The following is a 25,180-nucleotide window of genomic DNA, read 5'->3' on the forward strand; positions in this document are numbered from 1 at the left end:
AATCCAAAGGAAAAACAACACCAACCATCTCCTAATGTCGGTTCCCAGGGGTCTCTGCTTTCACTATTATTATTTTATTTTTAAAAAACAAACTTAAAAGTTTCTAAACATATATGTTTAGAGGGAAGCCTGAGAGCAGTATCTGGGGGAGTCTTGGATCATTGAATTGGGCTTCAATGGCTGCACAAGCCTCCTCGCTAATTATCCCCGACGGTCTGCCCCCCACCCCCACCCCAAATCCGTTCTCTGCAACCTGCCTTCACATGCTGGAGATCTTGGCAAACGCTCCCAGAGTCCTGGAAGGCCTTGGCGCTCCATCCATCACCAGCCCGCCTCCCCCTCTTCTCCAGGTGATGCCCACGGCTCACCTGTGAGTTGATAGAGCAGAGACAGGAACGGGCGCTCTCCTGCTCGTAGCCCGCGGCCCCTCGGTATCAGGGGCTCCCTATTTTTAGAACCCTCATCCAGGACGGCTTGGCTCATTCCCAAAGGCCCGTTCACAACTCCAGTGCAAGAATTTTTATGTACGCGCGCTCTCCATTCTGGACAAGGTCAGCGCAGAGGGCCAATGAAGAGCCCCACGCTCAGGATTATGCCCTCGCTGGGTGGCCTTGGACAAACTGTGACCTCTCAAGTCTACCATACAGGATTGTTGCAAGGATGGAGCCGGAGACGCTGACGTTGCCAGAGCAGCCTGCCCTGCCCTGCCCTGCCCTGCCCTGCCCTGCCCTGCCCTGCTGTGCTCCAGATGTGTCGGGCCACTGGCTGGGGATGGCATCAAGTTATTATTATTATTATTATTAAGTTGGGAGAGGCAGGTGGCTTTAGAGAAGGAACGGGTGGGAGAATTCCAATCCGCAACCCTTGACCAGAGAGCTAATGTTCAGCAACCCCTGCCCCATCACTGGTTCATGGTTGACGTGGGGAGGAGCCCTCTTTGCATGCTCAAAGTCACTCACTTCATGATCACTTCACAAATTCCTGGGCTGTGTCCTTGCATCAAAAGGAGGTTCTGGGGAGGATACGAGAGAGAGAGAGAGAGAGAGAGAGAGAGAGAGAGAGAGAGAGAGAGGGAGGGAGGGAGGGAGGGAGGGAGGGAGAGAGAGAGGGAGCCCCTGAGCTCCATCAGGGAGGGAGGCAACCCCCCTTGCAGGCAGCTGGCATCAAAAGCTCCTACCCAAATTTCAAGCCCAGCTGGGGAAGCGGTGCCCAATCACAGGCCAGCTGCCTGTCAAGGGGCAGCCAATGGCAGTGAGGCACAGAGTATATATGCCCAGGGTCCTGAGCCAGACTTTTGGGTCACCTGTTGTGCTGGAGTAAGACAAGGCTTTGATTCTCCCTGTCAGGTAACATCTGTCTCTACTTCCAGATTTGCAATGGGGAGCAGGGCGCGGGGCAGAAGTGGACAGGAACAGGTGCATGTGCTTTGGCTAGTCTATTTAGGGTTTTTTGGTTTTTTAACAAAAATCACATTTACTACTTCTTCTTTAAACCCTTCATTAATGCCACATATTAACTTTGAAAATGGAATCCTCTGGCCTGAGTGGACAGGAGGGGGGCGTCCAGAGCTTGGGGCATCAGCAGGGAGCCCCCTCCCCAGCAACCCAAGAGCTGCATGGCTTTGCTGTCCCCTGGAACGGCCAAGGTCAGGATACGAGACCCTTCGAGGTGCCCATTTCAGGATGGCCCCCGAGTGGCGCCGATGACCTTAAATCTCGTGATGACCTTGGCAGTGTCTCTGCCTGGGGGTCCCGCAGCGGCTTGTGTGTTGGAGGCGGGGAAGAGAGGTTGGAGATCTGGGGAGGGGGGTGCTTCCTTCCGCAGGCGTGTGCCCAGCACTGCCCTCCCCCCTTTGTGGACAGAGCGCTGCCCCTCCCTCCTTGCCTGGAGACTGGACGCCTCGCTCGCTTCTTGGCTCCCAGGACCGCTGACACTTTGCAAAAGTAGCCGCTGGAATGCGGGCTCAACGTGCAGCCAGAGCGCTCCTTTGCGCCAGCAGGCTCCAGCAGGGCCCTTTTGTGGACAAAAGCAGCAGCTATAAATAAACCTGTTTCCGAGGGGCCGGCGGCTAAAATTACCCCCAGCTTTCCACTGGGAGCAACTGGATCGGAGTGGCAGAGCCTGTGTGCCCCCCCACTCCCCCCCCCTTGGCACGCTGGCCGGGTGTGCGCAGTAGCTGCTGCCCTCCGTGGCTGGCGACCTCTCTCCAACGGTGTGACATTGGCGCACGGCCCCAAACCTCTGCAGCCCAGAGAAGTGGGAAGAGGCCCTGCCCCACGGCCCCCTGCCTTCATTTTTAAATCAGAGAGGCGGCGGATCAAGTCGAGCTCGCTTCGATGCCTCGCTTTCCGTCCTGGAAACGCCGCATCCTTCACCAGAGATGCCAGGATGGTTGACTTGTAGCGACTTGTACAAGAAAAATGTGCAGGTAGAATAAACTCTGCCCTGGTGGGGGGGGGGCACAATGTAGTGGCTGCAGCCACGCTTCGTAGGCACAGAACTCCTGCTTCAAAAGCCCCAGCATTTGTGGCAGGAGGAATTCCAGCAGCAAGGCCGGGGACGCCCCTTGGAGAGGACTTGGTGGGCTGGTGGGACTTTATTGAGTGATGGATCGGTTGGTCAATTTGATTTATATCCCACTTTTCCATGAAAAAATGCTGCCCGAACAGCCAATAACAATGAGACCAGGATTAAAAGATACACCAAATTAAAACAACCATAAAAACAAATAAATTAAATTATTAAGTTCCAGAGCTGAGGAGCGGCCACTGAGAAGGCCCTCTCTCACATCCCCGACAGATGTGCCACCAATGGTGGTGGGACGGAGGAAACGGCCTCCCTGGAAGAACTTAAAACCCAGGCAAGCTCCCATGGGAGAAGGCAACCTTTCTTTAGGAAGGCTGTAGACCAACTGAAATGGTTCAGAGGCAGGCAATGAAGACGGGCAGTGGTACAGCAAACCAGAACTCTGAGGAAAGGTGGAGGGAATTTGGGGCACATCCTAGTACTCTTCAGAGGCCTGAAGGGCTGTCAAATGGAAGAGACCAAAGACTAGTTCTCTGCTGCCATCCCAGAGGGCAGCAGGGCTAGCTCTCAGGGGCTTAAGTTACAAGATGGGAGATTTCGGTTGAACGTTAGGAGGAACTTCAGGGATGGAACCAATGAGCGGCCGGGGGACTCTCCCTCACTAGAGGACTTCAAGCTGAAGAGCAATCCGTTGGGGATTTCCTGCATTGGGTACGGCTGCCTTCCCCAACTTGCTGCCATCCAGGTATGTTGGACTACAACTCCCAGCATGCCGGGAGTTGTAGTCCAACACAGGTGGAGGGCACTCGATTGGAGAAGGCTGGGGTAGGGGGTCAGACTAGACGCTCCTCTATGATTCTGTGACTCTGCACAAGGACGTTTCTTATATTCCAAGTTCAGTATCGTGAACCCAAGCAGGCAATGAAGCTTTGCCCTATTACGAACTTTAGCTTAGGTTTAAATTCAAATCCATTTTCTTTTTTTAAATGTCCATTAACACTCCCCGCCCCCCTAAAACCTTTTGGTCTTGTGAAGCTTTCCACGATTTATGTCTTGTTTTCCCAATTAAAACCCGTATTGTAAGACCTGATGATAAGATATTTTAAGGCGATGGCCTCAAGTATTGGCCATTCACATTCAAAATGCCATTTCTCCTTTTGGCCAACACGGCCCCCACCATGTTAAAAGATGGCGAATGAGATATGGAGAATGGTCATGATCCCAAAGCATCCCTGTTAACAAGCAAATCTGAGTACCAAGATTTCTCCACTGCCACCCCAAATTGGTTCTGGTTTGGCAGGGGCAGGGGCAGGGTGGGGCGGGGCGGGGGGTGGGGTGGAGTGGTGGGAGGGTGGTGGAAGGGCTGCTGGCCCAACCCCCTCCTCAGCCTACCCTCTTCCCTCTCCCTGTCTGCCGCCACAGGACTCGTCCCGCCAACCGCCACCATGCCTTTCGGAAATACCCACAACAAGTACAAGATGAACTTCTCAGCGGAGGAGGAATACCCCGACCTCACCCACCACAACAACCACATGGCCAAGGCTCTCAAACCAGAAATGTACGCCGCTCTGCGGGGGAAGGAGACCTCCAGCGGTTGCACCCTTGACGATTGCATCCAGACAGGCGTGGACAACCCAGGTGAGTCCGGCCTCCTTTCCGCTCCTCCAGAACCTCCGCCAAAGGAAGGAACGCAAGGTCGCTCACTAAGACACACACACACCCGCCCCACTCTCCGCAAGCGCGGTCCGTTGACCCAACCTCATGTGCAGCCAGCGCACCACCTGGCTTGTTATCTCCCTCTGGTGGCTGGTTGGCATCGGACCGACTGAGTCGGCCACAGGATGAGTTGTGCAGAAGCGCCTGGGCCGGCTCCAAATGGCCACGGACCCAGAAACGCAGCATCAAGACGCTCACTCTGTCTGCACCCACTCTTGTTTGAAATGTTGGAGGCAGGAGTCCAAGTCACTCCTCGTGGAGATGAGGAGGGGGACCACCTCCTCATTGATGCTCCAGAGTGAAGATGAGTGGGCCAGGGATCAGTTGCTACATTGCTAGAGAGACTTGGTGCTGATCAATGGTCATAATAACATTTACCTATCTAGAGGGAGTTGCAGTGTGGTTCTGCAAAAGGGCCAAAGATTAAGGCATTCATGGAGACGTTCTATTCAGATCAGGCCTGGCCACATCCTGTGTGATGCTCAGGGCCCACTCTGTTCTAAAGACAGCAGTCTGGAGGTGAGATGTAAGGCTGCAATGCTGAATCAATTAGATCAATTCCTTAAAAAAACATTTTAAGAATGTTTTATGCCTTGGAAGAGGCATTCCATTCAAATATGAGAGGGCAGAGAGGGGTGCCTTTTCTAAAATGATGCCCTACTGAGGCAAGGACGCCCGAATGCCGCCTAAAACCAGAGCATGCTAAAGTTTTCCTTCCTTTAGATCCATTGTCTGATCTCAAATGCAGATTTAACTGACTACATTTGAATCGTTCACTTAGACTGACTGCAGGATTGAGATACCCAGTTAGATAAGCACGAGCAATCACATATTGCATGCAACTTCCAAAAAGAGATCTGGAGAATCCTTTCTTTCATACAGCTTGAAAACGTTTCTGGGCAGGGCTGTCGCAGAGCCTAGAAAAACTCAGCTGGCCATTCCTGAGTGAGATTACAAGACGATTTGCTGGGGTGGATTCAAGTTTGGCTTTGTGGACAGTTATTAAAAATAATAGAAGGTGCCTACATGCTGGAGACCGGTGCATGTTTGCAAGATGGTGTGTGTGTGTGTGTGTGTGTGTGTGTGTGTGTGTGTGCTGGCGCTGGCGTGTGCACACACACTTGGGTCCCATCATGGAGCTTTTAGTGAGCCCATTCTGTAATGTAGGCATCAGAAGGGAAAGATCCTGCTCTTCTCTCATTGGTTACGAGGGAGGTGACACTGCACAGGAGAATGCCCCTGAAGAGATAGGAAGAGTTTGTCTTACCACTTCCCCTGTGTCTTCCCCAACCGGTCTCTAATGCCGCCTTCTGGGTTTCCCTGCAGGCCACCCTTTCATCATGACCGTCGGCCTTGTGGCTGGCGATGAGGAGTGCTATGACATTTTCAAGGATCTCTTTGACCCCGTCATCGAGGACCGTCACGGTGGCTACAAACCCACCGACAAGCACAAGACGGATCTGAACCACGAGAACCTGAAGGTAGGTGCTGGGATGGGGTGGGGTGGAGAGTGTGCGTAATGGGGGTGGGTGGGGAGACAGGCCGTGGCGTGGTGGCAGCATCTATGCTTTGCAGGCCTGCAATCCCAGATTCTACCCTTGGCCTCTCCAGTTAGGAGGCTCTCAGGGCAAGGAGAGACCTCCTCTCTCGGCTTGAGACCCGAAGAACATAAGACAAGCCTGAGGCTGAATCACACTGAAGGTCCATCTAGCTCAGCACTCTGTTCACACAGTGGCCGACCAGCTGATGGCCATGGACCAACAAAGCAGGACACGGGTGCAAGAGCACCCTCCTGCCCATGTTCCCCAACAACTGGTGTACCCAGACCCTGCCCCCATAGTGAATACTGACTGGTCTGACTCCGTCGAAGGTCGCTGGAGACCGCTGTGTCTGCGACCAAGAGAAGGGGGCACGATGTATGGCAAATGACTATGAAGGAGCTGGGGTCCACCCAGCATCCCTGCAGGGTAGGCTTCCGGACCATACGTCCAAATTCCCGGATAGCTCCCACCCTAACCCTGTCCTCAGCCAGGATGGGCCAGCCCTTCGAGGAATAAGGCCACACACACACGTTTAAGGACTGAAGCAGTTTATTACAAACGCTAGACTAACTAACACGTAAGGCTCCAGTCAGACACATAAATGACACACACAGTAAAATATTAAAAGGGGAAGGGGAGGGAAAGGGTAGGAAAACAGTTTAAAAACAAGCTTCCCGGAAACGGTGGGATAACAATTTAAAAGCAAGCTTCACAACGAACAGTTATGAAACCGTTTCACACAACAATCGACTAAGGTTCTAACCTACCCCAGAACCATGCCCTAAGGCAAGCAGATTTCCCTGGAGACTCCAGACACTTGAACATAAGAAATCTAACTAAGACCAAGCGTTTACCCCGCTCACCAGGGATCTCCCACTTTACATACGTGTAAGTTAGGGTGTCCCTATGAAAAGGAGGACAGGACTCCTGTATCTTTAACAGTAATGTGGGAAAGGGAATTTCAGCAGGTGTCAATTGAAGTGGGTGAAATTCCCTCTTCATCACAACAGTTGTAATAGTAGAGTGGCCAGATACAAAAGAGGGCAGGGCTGCTGCAGCTTTAACTGTTGTGATGAAGAGGGGATTTCACCCTCTTCAATTGACACCTGCTGAAATTCCGTTTTCTGCATTACTGTTAAAGATACAGGAGCCCTGTCCTCCTTTTCATAGGGTCACCCTACGTAAGTCCAGGGAAGATGGCTGGCCCCTGGTTGCCCACTCCTTTGTCCTGTTTTGGGCCTCCAGGCCCCAGGACTCACTCTAGCCAATCCCATGCTTTACTTGGGTCAATGGCACCCCTTCCCTCGTCAGGCCGTTTCCCAGCTGGAAACGATCAACACTCCAATTAGCGCTGCCTTGGCTATTGGAGCTAAACTGATAACCCGCAGGTGTTACTCCCAAAAGATGGGGCGAACTTTGCACAACCAGTTATCTAAGCCATGAGACCAACTCTAAGCAACGTTCTCCGAAACTCCTTCCTCCCGGCCCAGAGGCTGAAGCCAAACTGAGCAAAACTAGCTAGGCAGGACTACCACCATGTTGGACGTTCTTCACAATGACCATTTCCCCGTCTCTCCCTTCTCTGCAGGGTGGAGATGATCTGGACCCCAACTACGTGCTCAGCAGCCGTGTGCGGACTGGCCGCAGCATCAAGGGGTACACCCTGCCCCCCCACTGCAGCCGTGGGGAACGCCGTGCTATTGAGAAGCTCTCCATCACTGGTAAGGGGCCAAGAGTGGCCAAGTTGGCAGGCTAGTAGACCAGTGGCTGCCTCTTCCAAGAACAAAACAAAATGGCAGTTCTCTATACACATCCTTTATGGGGTGTGGCTGCCCCACTATTTACATGACTCCCTAGGAACTGGCACTCCACGACAGGGGCTGGGGCTCTCTAAAACTTCTCATGGCCCCCACCAGGCTACGATTTCCAGGTTGTTGGCAAGGGGGACATGACAAACCTAAGGTTGTGTTTCAGTCCGTGGGCTCTCAAACTTCATGTGGGCCCCAGATCAAAAGAAAAGAGAGCAATGATTGAAAAGCCACCAATGATAAAAAAAATAAATTAAAAAAATTCACACCTAAAGTTCAAAGTTGGGAGACCTTGCGTTGAAAATGTGACGTATGTAGATATATAGACAAACATTGCTTTTAACTGGGGTTGGTGTGAGTCTGTTAGGCCTTGGTCTTAAATAAACAATGGGCCTTGACACTGGACAGTGTGGGGTAATGGTTGGGGGTCTCAGACTAGAACAGGGGAGACCCAGAGTCAAGCCTCCCTTGGTCCCAAAGCTTCCTGGGATGACCTAAAGGGCCCCTCTATGGTTCAGGGACCTTCTGCTACCTGCATTAAGAGGGCCTGGACTTGACAGTCTACTCTACAAATCTCCCTCCAAGCCTGTGATTCTACCTCACAGGGTTGTTGTGAGGACAAGGACGGAAGGGTGACGAACCAGATTTGAAGTCCTGAACTCTTTACAGCAAGAGCAGGGTGATGAAAATACGGATAACAATACAGGGGAGGGGGACGGACAGGAGAGGGGATGAAACAGGAAAGGCGTGACCAAGCAGCCATCCGAGTGGAGGGGCCTCTTGCAGCCTTCTGTGGTCCACGTTTTCATGCCACAAGAAAAACTCCACGCAGAGACCAAATATTGTGGGCTGTGCAGAAGCCGCACTGGCTTGAAAATCGCCCCAAAGCTCGGGCGCTGAGCGTGGCCTCCGTTTCTGTCTCCTTCTCCCCAGCCTTGAACAGCTTGACAGGAGAGTTCAAGGGCAAGTATTACCCCCTGAAGAACATGACGGACGCAGAGCAGCAGCAACTCATCGACGACCACTTCCTCTTCGACAAGCCTGTCTCCCCCCTCCTGCTCGCCTCCGGCATGGGCCGCGACTGGCCCGACGCCAGAGGCATCTGGTGAGCAAGGGCCACCGGGGCCCGCGCAGGCCTGTCCAGAGAAGCATCCTGTTCCTCTCTGACCCTCCCCCTCCCTCGCCCCCCCCGTTTCAGAGATGCCCACCAAAACAGCTGTTGCCCCTTTGATCAGAAGCAGCACTGATGTCAGCTCACACATGTGGCCTATAAATATGAGGCACTGCAGCATCGCAGAGATTAAATACAAATGTATTTCTTAGGGGTGGTTTTTCTTTACAGCTTTATATTACACATCTGTCTTGTGTTGTTTTTAACTTCTGTTGAAAGCCATCTTGAATATCCTGGTAGAAAGGTGGAACAGAAAATAAATAAATAAATAAATAAATAAATAAATAAATAAATAAATAAATGAGAATTAATAATAAATAACTTTTTGGTGCGTGTCAACACACTTTTGTGTTGTTACGCTAACTCCAGTGCATGTGGAACAGAGCCATAGGAGAAAGTAGGTGAGCGTGAACAGGCCGGAGGCGTTGACACACTCTGGTCTGCTCCCCCAGGCACAATGACAACAAGACCTTCCTGGTGTGGGTGAATGAGGAAGACCACCTCCGCGTCATCTCCATGCAGAAGGGCGGCAACATGAAGGAGGTCTTCCGGCGCTTCTGCGTTGGGCTTCAGAAGGTGAGCAGTTGGGCTTCTTGGAAAACGGAGGTAGGCTCCTCTTGGCCCACTCAACGCCCATGTGGGAGGAGGAGGAGGAGGAGGAGGAGGAGGAGGAGGAGGAGGAGGAGGAGGAGGAGGAGGAGGAGGCATGTCAGGCACTCAGGGTGGACAAGCCAAGGTCAGAAGCTGAGCAGCACAGAGGGACACTTCCTGCAGGCAGACAGGCAGCAGCTTGATACAAGCCAGTGCCATCCAATTGGCTCTCTGGTGACCCAGGATAGGACAGGCTGGGAGGGTTATGGGCAATTATGAATCTGTGCATGCTGGAATGGCCTGCAGTTCTGTCCTTTGGCCAGCTTCACCAAAGGTTAGAGGCCGGCCCTTTTCCGGAGCCAGAGGTCAAAGCCGGACAAGAGGCCTTGATCCCTGAAGACACGGGTCTTTGGGAGTTCAAAGGGCAGCCAGGAGCAGCACATGAGTGCGTAGGCATGCTTGGGCCGCCCCACTTTCTTACGTGGCTTCTCTTGGCTCCCAGTTTTGAAGGAGAGGTTAAATGGGATTTCTCTCTCTCTCTCTCTCTCTCTCTCTCTCTCTCTCTCTCTCTCCCTCCCTCCCTCCCTCCCTCTCTCTCTCTCACACCCACACCCACACCCACACCCACACCCACACCATTTCTCTCCTGGAAGATTGAGGAGATCTTCAAGCAAGCTGGTCACCCCTTCAGCTGGAACGAGCACTTGGGCTACATCCTGACCTGCCCTTCCAACCTGGGCACCGGGCTGCGTGGGGGCGTCCACGTCAAGCTGGCCCACCTCAGCAAGCACGCCAAGTTTGGGGAGATCCTCAACCGTCTCCGCCTGCAGAAACGTGGCACAGGTGAGGGAGAAGGAGAAGGGGTGCCGTACACCACGGTGTAGACTAGGTGAACAGGCCAGGTTGCCAGCTGTACCACCACCACACACACACACACACACACACACACACACACACACACACACACACACCCATCTGGACCTTTAAAAAAGCCCTTATATCTTGAAGGTGCTCCAACAATCAAGGATGTTTCATGGCAGGATCAGGCTATCGATGGCTGCCAGGCTTGATGGCTATATATTCGCTCCAGGATTGGAGGCAGGGTAGCTCTGCGTGCCACTTGCAAGGGGACATGTGTGTGTGTGCGTGTGTGTGTGTGTGTGTGTGTGTGTGTGTGTGTGTGTGCGTGTGTGTGTGTGTGTTGCCACTGGGCTCATGCCCTGCTTGTGGGCTTCCCAAAGGCATTCCGGCTAGCTAGCCACGATGGGTACAGCGTGCTGCAGTAGAGCGGCTTTTGGCCGGATCCAACACAACTCTTCCTATATTCTAATACTACAAAAGGAGACTCAGTTCCTTGGTACTTATTTTCTGGGAAGCTGCATTCCCTCAGCAGCAACAACACACCCACCCACCCCGCCAGCTGCTACACACACATCTCATGTATCCAGAAAATGCAGGTGGAGTACGGGAAACAGGTTAGGGAATTCACTTCTTTGCAACATGAGAAACATTACCGCAATCAGAGGCTTGTAAAGAAAATAAGATTTAAATCCCACTTCACAGCAGCTTCCAGTGGTGTCTGTGTAATCATTTGTTGCCAGTCACCACCGCTGCAGAGACACCCGTCAGTCAGAAGTGATGCGCATTTGGTTGTCTCATACACGAGGGAAGCCATCTCCCCAGACTCAAAGAGCCTCTGGATTCTTGACCTGGCAGAACACATGAGCTCAACTTCCAATTTCCTGGGAGTTGATCCAACAGTGTACGAGGGCTAGACTTTCCAGTGTGATCCCTGGGCTGCTGTGCGGATGAACGGTGTCCTGGAAGGAGCTGAGCATTCTGGTAGGGCAACCAGGATGATCAGGGGTCTGGAAACAAAGCCCTATGAAGAGAGACTGAAAGAACTGGGCAGGTTTAGCCTGGAGAAGAGAAGATGGAGGGGAGACATGACAGCACTCTTCAAAGACTTGAAAGGTTGTCCCACAGAGGAGGGCCAGGAACTCTTTCTCAATTCTCCCAGAGTGCAGGACACGGAATCACGGGCTCAAGTTAAAGGAAGCCAGATTCTGGCTGGACATCAGGAAAAACTTCCTGACTGTTAGAGCAGTATGACAATGGAATCAGTGACCTAGGGAGGCCATGGGCTCTCCCACCCTCAAGGCCTTCAAGAGGCAGCTGGACAGCCATCTGTCAGGGATGCTTTAAGGTGGATTCCTGCATTGAGCAGGGGGTTGGACTCGATGGCCTTGTAGGCTCCTTCCAACTCTGCTATTCTATGATTCTATGGTCTTTGTTGGAGAGGGCAACTGATTGACCATCACATTTCTCCTCCCCTCTCTGGCCACAGGTGGTGTGGACACCGAAGCTGTGGGTGCCGTTTTCGACATCTCCAACGCTGACCGCCTGGGCTCCTCGGAGGTGGAACAGGTGCAGCTGGTGGTGGATGGCGTGAAGCTCATGGTGGAGATGGAGAAGAAGTTGGAGAAAGGCCAGGCCATCGATGACATGATCCCTGCGCAGAAGTGAGAGGCGCCGCCCAGCGCTCGGCCATCCCTGCGTGGGCTAGGGCTCGGACTCCAGGAGGGTGACCCCAACCCTGCCACTCCTGGCTGCAGCCCCCCAGCGCCCTCCTCTCTCCTGCCAAGGGGAGGCGAGGGCCTGGAGGGCAGCTGCCCCTTAGGTCAGCTGGACAGCTCCTGTCACCGGAGCCTTTGTGGACGGAGTTAATAAAGCTCATGATGGGCCCCAGAGCCTTGCCTGTGCCTGTTCTCTCCCGTCTGTTTCCACCGGGACACTTGCGGCTTCTGCTAGTGGGGTGGATCCAAAAGCAGGGGGTTGTGTGGGAGGTGGACACGCAGCCTCTGGGGAGGACAAGCCCCACGCCTAGGTTGGGGGGGGGGCTGGGAAGTTTCTTATCCGCAGTGATTTTCTACCACTGCATCCCAGGCACTGGGCTGAATTTATATCTGAGGCTGCCCCCGACGTCTGAAAGATGTGGGATGGGAGAGGGAGGAGTGTGAGAAATGGACACGTAAGAGACTCTGGGCCCTGCTGAGCCACCAGCTTCAAATGGATGCCACTGGCTCCCTGCCCCCAGAATTATGTTGGGGTGGCTTTTCCGGATTCATCCGCTCCAGTTGTACCAGGGTCTCAATAGACCAATTGGTGGGAGATTGCAGACAGACAAGAGAACGGCCTTCTGCACATAATGCAAAAGAAACATATAGGCCCCACCCCACGTGACGTGGGGTTAGCCACTGGTTTAATGCTTTTAAAAAGAGGATCAGAAAAATGCAGGGAGTAGAGCTCTCCCCACAGCTATGGGGTGGAGCACCCGTGTTCTGAGGCCATCTTCCTCTGAATACCAATGAGGGGACAGGGGTGCTATTGCCTGCCACGTCCTGCTTGGGGACTTCCGGGAGGCATCTGATGAGCTTCTAGAGGGAAATAGGATGGACTAGATGGCCCCAATTCTGTCTGATTGAGCAGGTCTCCAGTTGTGCTTATCCAGGTGGCAAGAATAGGTGGGGGGATCAGGGAGAAGAGAAGCTGGCATCAAAGTCTTAACCCAAGACTTCCTTTGAAGCAAAGCAGCTGTTCCTAACACCCAACATTCTGGGAAGCAACAAGAACATCTCTGAACATGTGCAGAATGCCTCCCCCTCACAGACCCTTCAGCTCCCAATCAGGCTTAAGCTCTGGTAACCTCTCCACTGAGATATTAAAGGCCTTTTCAGGGCCATTCGTCTCTCAAAAGCTGGCATTAGTTTGACACTCATCCAGAAAGCGGGCAAGGAAGGATCCACTGAGACACAGGAGGAGGCGTTCTACGTTTATTAAGGGTTTGGTACAGACCGCCGCTCTGGGGCTGGAATAACTTACAATCGTCCCAAGGCTAAAAGGCTGGCTCATTAATATCTCTACCCAATGATACAGGGGCTAACCGGACTATTATTTACATGGGAGTCTGTACAGATGGGGGGTGCCCAAAGGGGCAGGATTTGCAGGGTGGGGAGAGTAGGAATTATGGCAGGGGGAACCAGTGTACAGAGTGGGACAAGGTGAAAGGAATGGGGAGGGAGGGAGGGAGGAAAGGAAGGAAGGAAACCCACTTGATTTTCCCCGTAAGAGCTGCCGAATTTAGTGTCATCAATAACAGCCCAGCTTGGGCCGGTCCCCTTTGAGCTCCACCTGGCCCCCAAGGACTGGAACAGGATTGCCCCGAGCCCCCAGCTCACCCTGCTGCCGTTCCACCACCTGAGACCAGACCCCCATCCTCAGCCCTGGCGGCTGGCTGCTAGAGCCCTCCAAGTTGCTGAGCCCCAGTTTCCGGCGCCCGGTTGGGCAAGACAAGGCGGAGACGACGGTGTCCAGACACTGTGCGCGGTGTCCGTCGTGTGAGGTGCTGCGCCCGATGCAGTGCGTGGCGTGTGCGCTTCCCTGGCTCCGCTTCTCCAGAGTGGAGCTGTCGCCAACCTGAACAGCTCCGGTGGAGCGGACGAGAATTGGGAACCCTGACCTGAGCCCTTGAACCAACCCCCCGGGAGGGCCTGCCTCCCCTCGAGTGCACGCTCAGCACCGGGGTTCTTATATTTTGTTTTTTGAGTCCAGCAATGGGGGTGCGTGATGGCGGCGAGGGGCCCGCCCGCCGCTCCAGACCTTGCTGCGCTGTGGGATGGTGGACAAGAGGTCAAAGTTGCCCCTTGAGTTGGCCAAGGAGCCGTAGTGGTTAGGCCGAAGCCTCCCTAGAGTAGCAGAAACACAAGGGCCGTTTTATGGCACTGACCATCCGGTCGTGGTCAGGGGGAGGAGATGGTGCCCCCAATACTGTTGCCAGGGGCTGAGCACTAGCGGAACCCCAAAACTACCCTTTGTAGGTCAGCACCCCCACCCACCCACCCACCCATGGATGGCACTCCACTGCCACGCCACCAAGCAAGGGGACATGCCCTTTTGGCAATGTTGCTAGCCAACTGTCCTAAAAGGCTGAGCTACCCCTGGCCACTCTGGAGTTTGCCAACTTGCCTGTTGGCGGGGGGAGAATAGGAGTTGAAGTTGCTCAATCTTCGTGCCAATTTTCTGTCAATTTAAAAACAGACACACCGAAATTTATCAAGCAGAGCCAAAATCAGTTTGGATTCAAATCAATTGGAGACATAATTTTATCCTCCCTACAAAACCTGAATCTCCAAATGTAGATGGGATAAAAAGTGGTCCTGGTTCGAGAAACAGAACCGGTTCAACTCCAGATGAAGTCATGTCTGCCATTGGGTGAAAGGGGGGCGTTACGACTCCCTCCCTCCGAGGAGGAGGCTCATGGCAGGGGGGAGAGGCACTGACCAGGGTCCCAAGCGCAGGGACTCCCCTTTCCTACACTCAGTCCCTGGAGTGGGGAGGACAAGCATGCCAGACTTTAAGGGACGTGGGGGGGGGGGGAAGGGGCTTCCACAGCACCACTCTGAGCCACAGCTCCTTCCCGGTGCCATCTAGGCTCTAGCGGACGCGCTCCTGCCACGGTGAGAGTCGGCCGAGAGCCACAACCTCCTCCCACCACGGCTCGGGAAAATGGCTTGCAGCCCCGGCCTCCTTCCCCTGCAGCAGCCTGGAGCTTTGCAGGGAAACGCTGGGCTGACCAGGGGGGTGCACTCTTCCCAACACGCCTGGGTGGGGTCCCCTTCAACACCCAGCCTTTCCTCCTCCTCCTCCCTACTGTCCCATCCCCCCACTGAGAGTGCTGCGCACAGCTGGCAGGCTGCTCCAGAGCAGGTCCTGGTCCTATCAGGCAACAGGATGAGGCCCCAGAAAAGCTCCTGCACCTCCAGGCACCGGGGGGCGGTCGAGGGCCACGTGCCCGGCCCCCTGCGCTGTTGCCCAGCCTGTGGGTCGGTCCATGCAGAGGAGGCAGAGCAACCCTAGAGTTGCAGCTGGTCGGAGATCTTGGCCACCAAGCTGCGGAAGGCCAGGGAGGTGCCGGCCTGGCGCCGGAAGAGCACGCCGTGGAGGCCGCCCAGCCGCTGCAGTCTGCACACTTCCACCTCGAAGCAGCAGAATTGCTCGCTGGGGCTCTTCTCGTGCGTGCAGGACAGGACGAAGGGCTCCGTCTGGCAGCAGCAGCAGTTGGCAGAGTCCGTGGCCTGGCGGAGGGCGGCCAGGATGGCTTCGGCGGAGCGGGTGCTGGTGAGCTTCACATTCCAGGTAAATCTGAGCAACCGGGGTTCTGCTTCCTTTTGATTCCAAGGTAAATTGCAACTGCGGTCAAGAGAGGAGGCAACGGCGTTTGCGTGTGGATCAGGACGGAAAGACTGCCTGAAGCAGCGCAGCCCAGCCCAGCCCAGCCCAGCCCAGCCCGCCCCCTCCCCCCTCCAAAGAACCTGCCCTCCCTCCACAATTTAGGAGCTGCAATGGGACCAAAGAGACAGAGGGGAGTCCAAAACACACCTTGTGAGCGCAGGTCCCCTGATTCTCTCAGGTTCGTCTGCGACCCTGAAAGAGAAAGAAGAGGACAGGGATAAAGGCAAAGCCAACTGGGGCAGATGGGGGGGGTGGATGGTGGCAAAGGGGTGGCGCCAGAGGGCAGGCTCTCCCTGCTTTGGGCCCCCAGAGGCGCCTCCAACCTAGGCCAGGAAGGGATGGATGGACCACCTAGCTTCACCGGAGTCCCCAGCCTGCAGACTTCACTGTTAACGGAGACCCCCAGCTCTCCGAGAAGAGTTGGAGGAGAGAGAGGCTGGGGCTCAGACCTTCCTGAGCAGAAGGGGCCACCTGGCTACGGGCTGAACCATCTCAGATTGCAAATGGGGGTGTGTGTGGCTGATGTGGTTGAATGCAGTTCCATACCGGGGCGGGGGGCGGGGGGGGATGCTTAGTCTCCTCAATGCTTTGCAAATTAAACTGCTGCTCTTGAGGAGGATGGAGGAGCGTTCAGTCGCATGCTTGCCGTCGGGCTGCTGCTACAGGCTTATCCACGCGGTGGGGATAAGACTGGACCGGGGACTTTAGCCTGGGGCTTCCCTGCTCACCGCGGGCATCCCGAGGAGTTGGGAGCCCGGGTGGCTGCTGAGAATGCAAATGCCAGGTAGCCTGCTAATCCACGTCCTGCCCACAGTGGGGGCCAGGATTTCCCCGCAGGGCCAAGCCAGCCGGCTCCATTCCTCCTCCTCCTCCTCCTCCTCCATCACCCATTTCCAATAGTGGGGAACATCCGGTCAGCTGAAGCTCGGGAGAGGCCTGAGCAGCTCCAGGCTACAACTACGCCCTCGGCTAATCCAGCTATACGCCTGGCCTAGCTCTTACCCAGCCTCGCTTAGAGCTCCTGGGGGCTGTAGCCACAGGGCTTAGCTCAGACCTGGAATACAAGGAAGAGAGGGCCTTTTGAGTAGGTGCTCAGAGCGCTGCTCCCCGCCCAGCTCCCCGCCGGGTCTGAGATCGTGGGGAAGGCGGACCGAGGCCGAAGGCCAGCTGGCAGGAGGCCTCTGGGCCGTTGCTAGACGTCAGGCCCTGACCCCTATGCATTCCGCCCTCGGTTGGGCACCTTCAGCTTTCTAACCAAGCAAAACGGGAGCGACAGCCTTGGCCAGAGAGAAAGAGAGAGAAAGCAAGGGGGCAGGCGGGGCGGTGGGGGGGGGGGAAGCCGACCCCTCAGCAAAAAGAAGAAAGGGGGGGGGGAGAGAAAGCAGCCAGACTTACTGATTTTAGATCCTTGAGGCATTGAAGCACCCGAGACACACCTGTTAGAATTCTGCCGCTTAGAGGGGTCAAGAGTGACCCTGAAAACAGAGAAAAGCCAGAGTGAAACAGGCGCGGAGGAGCAGGAGGGGAGGCGGCAGGTGGGCAAGCAAAAGGGGTTAGTGAGGAGGAGGAGGAGGAGGAGGAGGAGGAGGAGCTGAGCAATCCCTGCCTTGTGGTGGACAAGCCTGGAGCGGTGGCTTGTGGCAGTTGGCCCCCAAATGGGGAGGGGCCAGGGGGGTTCTCCGGGTGTGTGTGTGTCGTATTTGCTTCCCTGTGGCCTTTCGCTTGCCCACTCCAGGACACCCCCCTCCCCCAAGTGTAGGCTCCCCGTGGATGGAGCAAGGAGCAAACGGCCTCTTCCCAGGTCCAGCTACATGGCTTCCCCACTAGCCTTTCCTCTTAAATAGCTGTCCTTTGACCACTCCCATTTTTAGGGAGCATCCAGTGTTTCCCTGCATTCTCCCATCTTCTTTCAGATCACAATTATTTTGCAATAACATGAAATTGCAGAACCACCCTGTCCAGTGTGAGCTGGCAAAGTGCTATTGAACTTTTCAAGGCTCCTGTACCTTTAATTCAAGTTTCCTGTTTGCTGGTCCTGCCCATTGTATTGCGCCCTGTTGACTGCAGCTGGAAGGTTAGTGAGGGACAGATTCTCAGCTGCCCTTGAATAAGCTGCCTGAACTGCCCTGGTGCCAGTTTCTGCATTGTCTCTTCCCCAGTGGGAAAGGAAAGTGACATGGGGGCAATTAAAAGCAGTTATTCAGCACTAACCCCTGCCCCCCAAGCTGGGATCTGCAACAAAACAGGACATTTTAAATTAACATTCCAACAGGAACATGGGAAACTGCCTTATATTGAGTCAGACCCTTGGTCCATTCTAGCCCAATATTGTCTGCCCTGGCTGGCAGCAACGGCTCCCCGAGGTTTAGCCCTACCTGGAGTTGTCGGGGGATGAATCTGGGACCTTAACGCATCCAAAGCAGGGGGTCTCTCTCCCCACTGAGCTGCAACCTCTCTCCATTAAATAGACCTCTGCTGAATGGAACTTACTTGTGAGGAAACCGTATGACCATGGGAAAAGGCACGCAATAGAGCACTCTGTTAAAGGGTATGTGGGGAACCTCCCTTTCAAGTCCACGCCCACCAACCGCCTTGTCGATATTTCTGCTTGGATGCTTCATCGACGTCTCAAGCCCGACACGTCCGAGGGCAAACCTCTCCTCTTCCCTCCTCCCCTTGCGCCCTCTTGTCTCTTGACCATGTCCCCAGCTGCCCTGCGGCTCCATCTGCCCCTTCTCTCCCTCCTCCTTTGATCCCCACATTCAGTCCTCGGCCACGTCTCGCCGCTTCTCTGCCACAGCCTTCCCAAGCTGGTGCCCTTATCCAGATGTGTTGGGCCACCATTCCTGGCACCCTCCAGCCAGCCACGTGTCGCACTACACCCGGAGGCCTTTACCGCATGGCAGAAATGCAGCCCCTCTTCTCTGCTCGCTCGGCTAACGCTCTGGTCCCTGCAGGCCTCGTCTGTCCCTGGTCCTCTTCTGCCTTGCTTTGGTCCCCTCCCCTCCATCCCCCAACGCCTTCACCGCTCCCGTGGCCCTGACCGCGGGAGGCCCCTCCTCCTGCACTGCTCTGCTCCCGGCCCCATCCTTGCCTTCAAAGCCCTCCGTGGCCCGGCCGGTGTCTCTCCGCTCTTCTGCCACCGCTGCTGGTGACCTTCACTCCCCCAGCTCCATCACCTTCAGCCATCCGAAGGCCTCCTTCCTCCCTTGCTGCCCCTGATGCCTGGAACTGCCCCCCCCCCACTTGTACGATGCCCCTTCTCTTGCTCCCTTCAAATCCTGCCGTACCTCAAGGCCCACTTTTTCCATAAAGCTTTTGGCTTAGTGCCCAGGCCCCACTGCGGGGCTGGGGCAGGTGTGGCGCAAATTCCCATCATCCCTGGCTGTTGGCTAAGCCTGATGGGAGCTGCAGCTCCCCAATGTCGGGAGGAGCCCGCGTGCCCCCTGCCCTGCCCCACAGCAGCTCCGCTTCCCTGTTCCACCCCACCTGCCTCCCTACTTGTTCTCCCAGTGTCCATTTTTTAGACTGGAAATTCCTCTGGCCCTCTGCAAAGCGACAGGCACCCCGAGGATGCTATAGAAATAATAAAAAGCAACGCCTCCACGGTGCTAAACAGCTCTCTACTGTATCCACGATTCAGCAATGTGCAAGACCGGTGCCACGAGAAGCCGTGTGGGTTTCCGCACCCCGAGGCGTTTATTTCCTCTTAAATGAACCATTTGGGCACAATAAGGCTCAAGCGTCGAAGACAGAACCATCTCCAAAACCGTCCAGACGGCTACCTGGAAAAACGGGGGCCCGGGGCATTGCAGAAGGGAGCCGTTTCGTTGGCTCACAGCCTGCCACATTGGCCAAATGAGATTTGGGTCAATGAAATATGACCATCAAGTGCAGCTTTTCGGACTGAAAAAAAATCCAGAGCTGCTTGCCTCGGGGTGTGTGTGTGTGCGTGTGTGTGCGCGTATGTGTGCATGTTTTTAACTGAGTCAGTGTAACGGACGGAGAACGTGTAGGGATACGGCCACACTGATGATTTCCTCCCCAGAAGGAGGTGCTCCTCTCTCCTTCCTTTGCAATGCAACCACAGCTGTGTCATCTGGATTATGGGACAGGATCCTCCCAGTGGGTTAGAGCTCTGATGATGTTAAGAGACGGAGCAAAGGCGATTAGGAGCAGGCCCAGGGTTAGTTGATGGGGGGCGGCTATCCTGGATTGACTAGAACGCTCAAAAAGCCATCAAGAACAAGTACTTTAGGATGCTTTGCACATGATTCAACCCCTGTGCAATAAATAAAGCCAGTCTTCCCCAACCAGGTGCCCTCTGGACATGCTGGACTGCAGTGCAACGCACCTGAGGGCACCAGGTTGGGGAAGACGGCAATAAAGCAAGTCACACACCTGTAGCTCAGAGCAACCTCTGCTTAAGAAACTGGTAATGAATGAAGCCATTAACCTTTTTTTTGGGGGGGGGGGGAGTCCGTGTTGTGTGGAGGAGAGGGAGGGATCATACAGCCAGCACCTGTGGCCTCCACTTCTGCAAGGCCACCCCCCGCCCACCCTTAGGGCAGGTCGCTCACCTCCGCGTGAGTTTTGATGTGAGTTTGCTGAAGAGGTTCGAGGTGGCCCGGCTGCGGCTCTGAGGCAGAGGAGTGGCTTCGTGGGAGAGCGTGGGGGAGGTGGGCGGCCCGTTCTGCACGCCGGTCCCACGCCGGTCCCGCACCTGGCCCCCGTGGAAGGTGCTGCGGATGTTGGTGCCACGCGAGAGCCGGGTGCGGTCCGAAGAGGTGGACGACGTGGCAATGCTGTGGCTGGAGGGGGAGGCGGGGGGCACCCGGCTGGTGGCCGAGCTGTGGGGGTGGGAAGGGGAGAGAACGGAGCGTGAGGGGGAGGAGTAGCTGCCCCCTCCCTGGAGACCCATCCGGGGAACGTATAAAACACTGCGCAGAGTGCTCTGGGCATGGACAGAATGATTTTCTCCATCCACCTAGTTAATCTCTGTGTGATTAGAAGCGAGAACGTCTCAGGTAAAGGTGCAATTTCTGGGCTGGCCAAAATCCTGGAACCTCTCGCTGGAGAAATCATTCACCGGACGTGGACTCCCCGCTCCTTCGTCACCCTTCCACCCACCCCAACATGGGCCACATCTGCCCTTCTGATCTGCTCTTGTGATTTTTACTGCTTTTCAGGGTCCTTTCCTGGGCTGAGGAGGTCAGGACGCGCCCTCCTGGAAGTGAAGGAGAGCTGCCCATCCCGTCTCTGGAGACCGTCCTGGATTCTCCCACCCCCCAGTCCCACAGACGGACAGGGGGTGGGGCTGCTCTCTCCCTGGGCCAAGGCACACAGCACTGGAGCAAGACCAGTGGAAACTGGGCACAGGGCCAGCAGCAAACCAAAGTCCGTGGGAAGGGAGAGGAATGGGAAGCCGGCGGCAAGCAAGGAGGGCGAATCTCCACTTCGCCAGAAAGAAGAAGAAGAATCGCTCGCTTCCCCTTGCTTTTGCCCCGTCACCGTCAGGTGGAAATCCAAACATAAAAACGGCCCGGCTGGGTCCGATTCGGGGTCTGCCTGGCCCCACATTCCACCTCCACCACAGCAGTCAATTCAGGAGATGCTCCAGGAAGGTTCACCAGCCCCTGGGCCGCTCACCGCCATCGCATCCATTTCAGGGTCGAGGAGATGAAGTATGTGCCGCCTCCTGACCCGTCCTGCCCCCTTAGCTTCATCCAAGAGGGCCTCCGTTTCCTCCCCTCCCCCTGCCCCATGCCAGAAGGCTTAACAGGGTCCCCATTTCCAAGGCTTGTCTCCGGAAGCCATTTCAAGGGGGGAGCTCAACCCCGGAAGCAGACGGGGCCAAAAGGCTGCCCCTCCCGCTGGCCGAGGGCCACAGCTCCGGGATACGGGCGAAGGACGCCAGGGCAGAAAAAAGGCAGGAGCCGCCCCCAGCGTGGGAACTGAGCCACGGCCCCAATCCCAGCCACCCACCTGTTCTCCTTCCCGTTCTGGAGCAGGGAGTGCCGGTCGCTGCCGGGCCTGTCTGTACAGACATAGGTGTTCCTTCGGGTCATCATACTCGAGGGGATGTTATTCTGAAACAAGAGAGGAAGAGCCCAGGCTGAGACGGTGGCCAAGGCGGCGGCGGCAGCGGGGGCAAGGAAGCCAAATTCTTCTTTCAGAGGCCAAATTTGTTTCACCGGGCTGGCTTTTGGGTAGCCCATTTCAGGCTCTCAAAATCCAGAAGTGAACAACGCAAAATCCAGATGTGTCAGAATGGGGATTTGGGGCGCAAAACTGAGGTTAAATGTTCAAATGAACTTTTGCAGCTGCTTAGAGAGAGGTCAGGTGCGTGCGTGTGTACGAAAACACAGTCCAGAGAAGCAACCTGATGTCCTCACGATGCTTTGGACGACAACTCCCAACAGCCAGCCAGTAGGGCCAATGATCAGGGATTACGGGAGGTGTAGCCCCAAACCTCTGAAGGGCCCTGGAGGCCCCGCCCCTGGCAGGGGGTTGCACACGCGGTCGATGCATGTTGCCGGTGCTCCATTTTTAGCAACAGGACTTGAGTTTCCGCCAAGGATCCGATTGGATAAACAAGCCCTGGTGCCAACGGAGGGGCGAGATCTTGCCCGGCACTGTGAAATCTAGTCGCAGAAGAGTGCGGGAGCGAATCGTCTCGTCTGAACCCGGTCTAGTCTGAACTCACGGAGGCCGCTGCGGAGGGTCAGGCCAGGCTCACACCGAGAGACCTCCCCCCCAGCGCGTACAGAAGGCTCCCCGGCCAGAGAAGGCAGCGCCAGGGCTGGGGCTCCTGTCTCTCCGGCTGCGGGGGTGTGTGTGCGGGTGTGCCCGTCGGCCTCTGCCTGCCTGCCTGCCTGCCCCGGCCCCTAGAGGTGGGCCTGCATCCGCTCACCGTGTTCACCGCGCTGTCCTTGCGCCGGTCGGGGATCTCAGATTTGTTGGGGTTATTGGCGCTGCTCACCATGGGGCTGGAGGGCGGGAGGCCCCGCCCGCTGCTCACCACGCTGCAGCTGGCCTTGCGGGACGGCATGCGCTCCTCCTTCAGCTCCCCGTCCCCGGTGCTGGTGGGGCTGCGCTTGGGGTGCACGGGCACCGGAGACGGACCGCCTGGGAACAGAGAGGCGCACGGGCAGCCGGGGCGCTCGGCTTCTGGCTCGGAGGGCGGGGGATGGGCCGAGCTCGCCCGGACAGCTTCGCAGCCCAGCCGGGACTCCAGGCCACCGCTGGGCCGCAAATGGCAGAGTAACGTCCCGCGGAGCCGTTGGCAAAATTAGGCAAGCAGCTGTTCCAGCCCTGCAGAGGCCCGGGGCCAGGTGGGTGGCGGCGCGAGGGATCCCGGGCCAAGACGGGGGGGGGGGAGGGAAGGGGAGGGGCCACTCACAGAAATCGCTGTGCCTCCGTTGCCGGTGGTAGGTGGAAGAGCTCCGCTGGCTCTTGGAGTGCGAGGAGGCCTTGCTGGTGCCGTTGGAGGCCTCGCTGGGCGCCCGCACCCGGGCCAGCGAGAGGCTGCTGCCTGTGCGGGACTCACCCCCTTCCACCTGCTGGGGGAAGAGCAAGAACCGTCAGGTCCAGGGGGGCCACCCAGGGAGGCCACCTTCCTTCCGGCTGGGCGAATGGAGCGGGAGCAAGCCAACGGGCCCGCCGGCCGGCACTGCCACAAGCGAGCCGCAGCCGCTCTGGAGGCAGGTGCTTCCCACCTGGGGATGCCGTGAAACCACCCCCACTGAGAGCAAGGCCTCCCGCACCTCACAGTGCCCCAGGGCGAGCCAACGGTTCCCTCTTTAAGAGCCCCGTCCCCTCCCTTCTTCCGGCGCGGGCCCCGCCGGCCCTCACTGCAAACCTGAAATCTCTTCGGCACGGCCGCATGGCACGGCCTGCACCCGAGCCAAAGGCCGCGACGTCCTGCCCAGGCTCTTCTCTGCCCGTATCACCTCCCCATTTTCCTGTTCATTTGCTGAACAACCGGCCTGAAGAAGCACCTTGATGAACTTGAAAGCTTGCTCACTGCTTCGGGGCGTTTCAGTTCAGTTGGTCCGTGCAAAGGGGCTACCTGACCATGGAGTTCCCCCAACGCCTATTCCAACGGACTAATTGCCCCCCAACCATTTTGTCCATTTCCCCGTTGCTTTGGGATCTCCAAGCAGGACCCTGGACCGGCGCACTCTTTGCCCACCTGCCCAGCCCTCCACCACGGGCCTCACCTCGTTCTTCCTGCCCAGCAGGAGGTAGGTGGCCGTGACCTCATTGTATTTTTGGTTGGACAGGGCTTCCTTGATCTCTTCGCGGGTGTAGCCCATCCCGACCATCACTTCTGGAGAGAGACAGGGTGGGGGGGAGATAAGCACAGAGGAAGCAGGTGAAGGCGACCCAAATCCAGACGGGACTAAAAGGCCAGCACCGCCCCGAACCCCCTGCATGGCACCCTACAGAGCCAGTCCCTGTGCCCCCTCGGCTTAGCCGTCCAGACCCCCTGCAGGAGCCAGAAAGGCTCGGTGGGAGAGCCCCTGCACGCCTGGGACCGGGTTCAATTCCTGGCGCCTCTTGAGGTGAAAGCACCTCAGGCAACAGGGCTGGGACAAAACCTCTGCCTGTGCCTCTGGGGAGCCCCTCCCAGTTGGGGTAGATTGCAGGGGCGTAGAAGGAAGGTCCCAAAGTCTCTCTCTCTCTCACCAATGCGTTTGGCATCTGCAAAATCCTCTTCCGGCTCCTTGTATGGTTTCAGATCATCTCCCTCGTACCCAATATTGATCCATTTGTCCTTCATGATTTGCTATGAGAGGGGAGGGGGAAAGAGCACATGAAGGGGGGGGCTGCTGGCGGCAAACTCTTTCCCCCAATCCGTCTGAACTCAATGGTGAAGGAAAGGTCCTCTCGGTTTGAGGAGGGAGGTGCCAAAGCAGCCCACAGCCGCAAGGGCCCCTGCAGGGAGCCCCTCCACACGACCCCCCCCCAGGAAGCCCACCGAGTGCGCCTGTGCCGCGTGGGGGCGCTGGGGCTGCGCACTGCCTCCCTGGCACTGCTGTATAATTATCCTTGAGTCGATTAGGCTAATTACAGTCTTCCGTGGGGGTGGGGAGAGCGGCAGGGAGGCGAGGCAGTGGGCCGGGCCAGATCCCATGGAGACATTAGCTAATTAAAGGCCTTGCGCCTCCTGGAAGGGAAACGGCTTGGTGGTGGTGTGCCTGGGAAACCGGAGGGGGGGCTGAGGGGGGGTTGGCTGGCATCTTCTCCTTCGGTGGAGGCAAACGCCAGCTGTGTTCCCTGCACCCCAGGGACCGAGAAGGAAAAAGTAACATCTCCAGCAGCTCGGGGGAAAGAGGGAGAGTGCGGCACCCTGTCCAGGCCTTGGCCGGGGGGGGGGGGCGCGAGGAGACCCACGTGGGCAGTGATGGAGCTGGGCAGCAAGCCCCGGAGCAGCAGGGGGACACGCGTCTCCCCCGCCTCACGTCAGGCCCGGCTCCCCAACCAGGCTACCGCCTCCCTCCCTCCCTCCCTCCCTCCCCTCTCCTGCCCTG

The 25,180-nt window shown here is 56.4% G+C and overlaps 2 protein-coding genes across 6 annotated transcripts in view; one reads left to right on the top strand and one right to left on the bottom strand.

The window, feature by feature from the left end:
- Positions 1-1,238: 1,238 nt before the first annotated feature.
- CKM (creatine kinase, M-type) lies at positions 1,239-12,112 on the top strand. Its single transcript, XM_063140152.1, has 8 exons — positions 1,239-1,346; positions 3,949-4,164; positions 5,569-5,723; positions 7,372-7,504; positions 8,525-8,696; positions 9,215-9,338; positions 10,007-10,196; positions 11,701-12,112. Exons 2-8 carry the CDS (start codon positions 3,972-3,974, stop codon positions 11,877-11,879), a joined length of 1,146 nt encoding a protein of 381 aa, XP_062996222.1. The 5' UTR covers positions 1,239-1,346; positions 3,949-3,971; the 3' UTR covers positions 11,880-12,112.
- A 2,379-nt stretch (positions 12,113-14,491) lies between these two features.
- MARK4 (microtubule affinity regulating kinase 4) overlaps positions 14,492-25,180 on the bottom strand; it is a 41,230-nt gene continuing 30,541 nt past the window's right edge. Inside the window, exons 10-18 of one of the 5 annotated variants that reach the window (XM_063140147.1) lie at positions 24,336-24,435; positions 23,867-23,976; positions 23,047-23,206; positions 22,558-22,772; positions 21,630-21,733; positions 20,225-20,494; positions 17,040-17,119; positions 15,792-15,836; positions 15,438-15,602 (exon numbers count right to left, since the gene is read on the bottom strand). In XM_063140147.1, coding sequence (XP_062996217.1) covers positions 15,538-15,602; positions 15,792-15,836; positions 17,040-17,119; positions 20,225-20,494; positions 21,630-21,733; positions 22,558-22,772; positions 23,047-23,206; positions 23,867-23,976; positions 24,336-24,435 — 1,149 coding nt within the window. In that variant the 3' untranslated portion in view covers positions 15,438-15,537. Of the gene's footprint in view, positions 15,603-15,791; positions 15,837-17,039; positions 17,120-19,719; positions 19,783-20,224; positions 20,495-21,629; positions 21,734-22,557; positions 22,773-23,046; positions 23,207-23,866; positions 23,977-24,335; positions 24,436-25,180 lie in introns of those variants that run through there. The other 4 variants (XM_063140145.1, XM_063140146.1, XM_063140144.1 and 1 more) reach the window with 4 other exon arrangements.

Source organism: Elgaria multicarinata, chromosome 13, assembly GCF_023053635.1.
Source record: "Elgaria multicarinata webbii isolate HBS135686 ecotype San Diego chromosome 13, rElgMul1.1.pri, whole genome shotgun sequence".
Classification (NCBI taxonomy): Eukaryota; Metazoa; Chordata; class Lepidosauria; order Squamata; family Anguidae; genus Elgaria; species Elgaria multicarinata.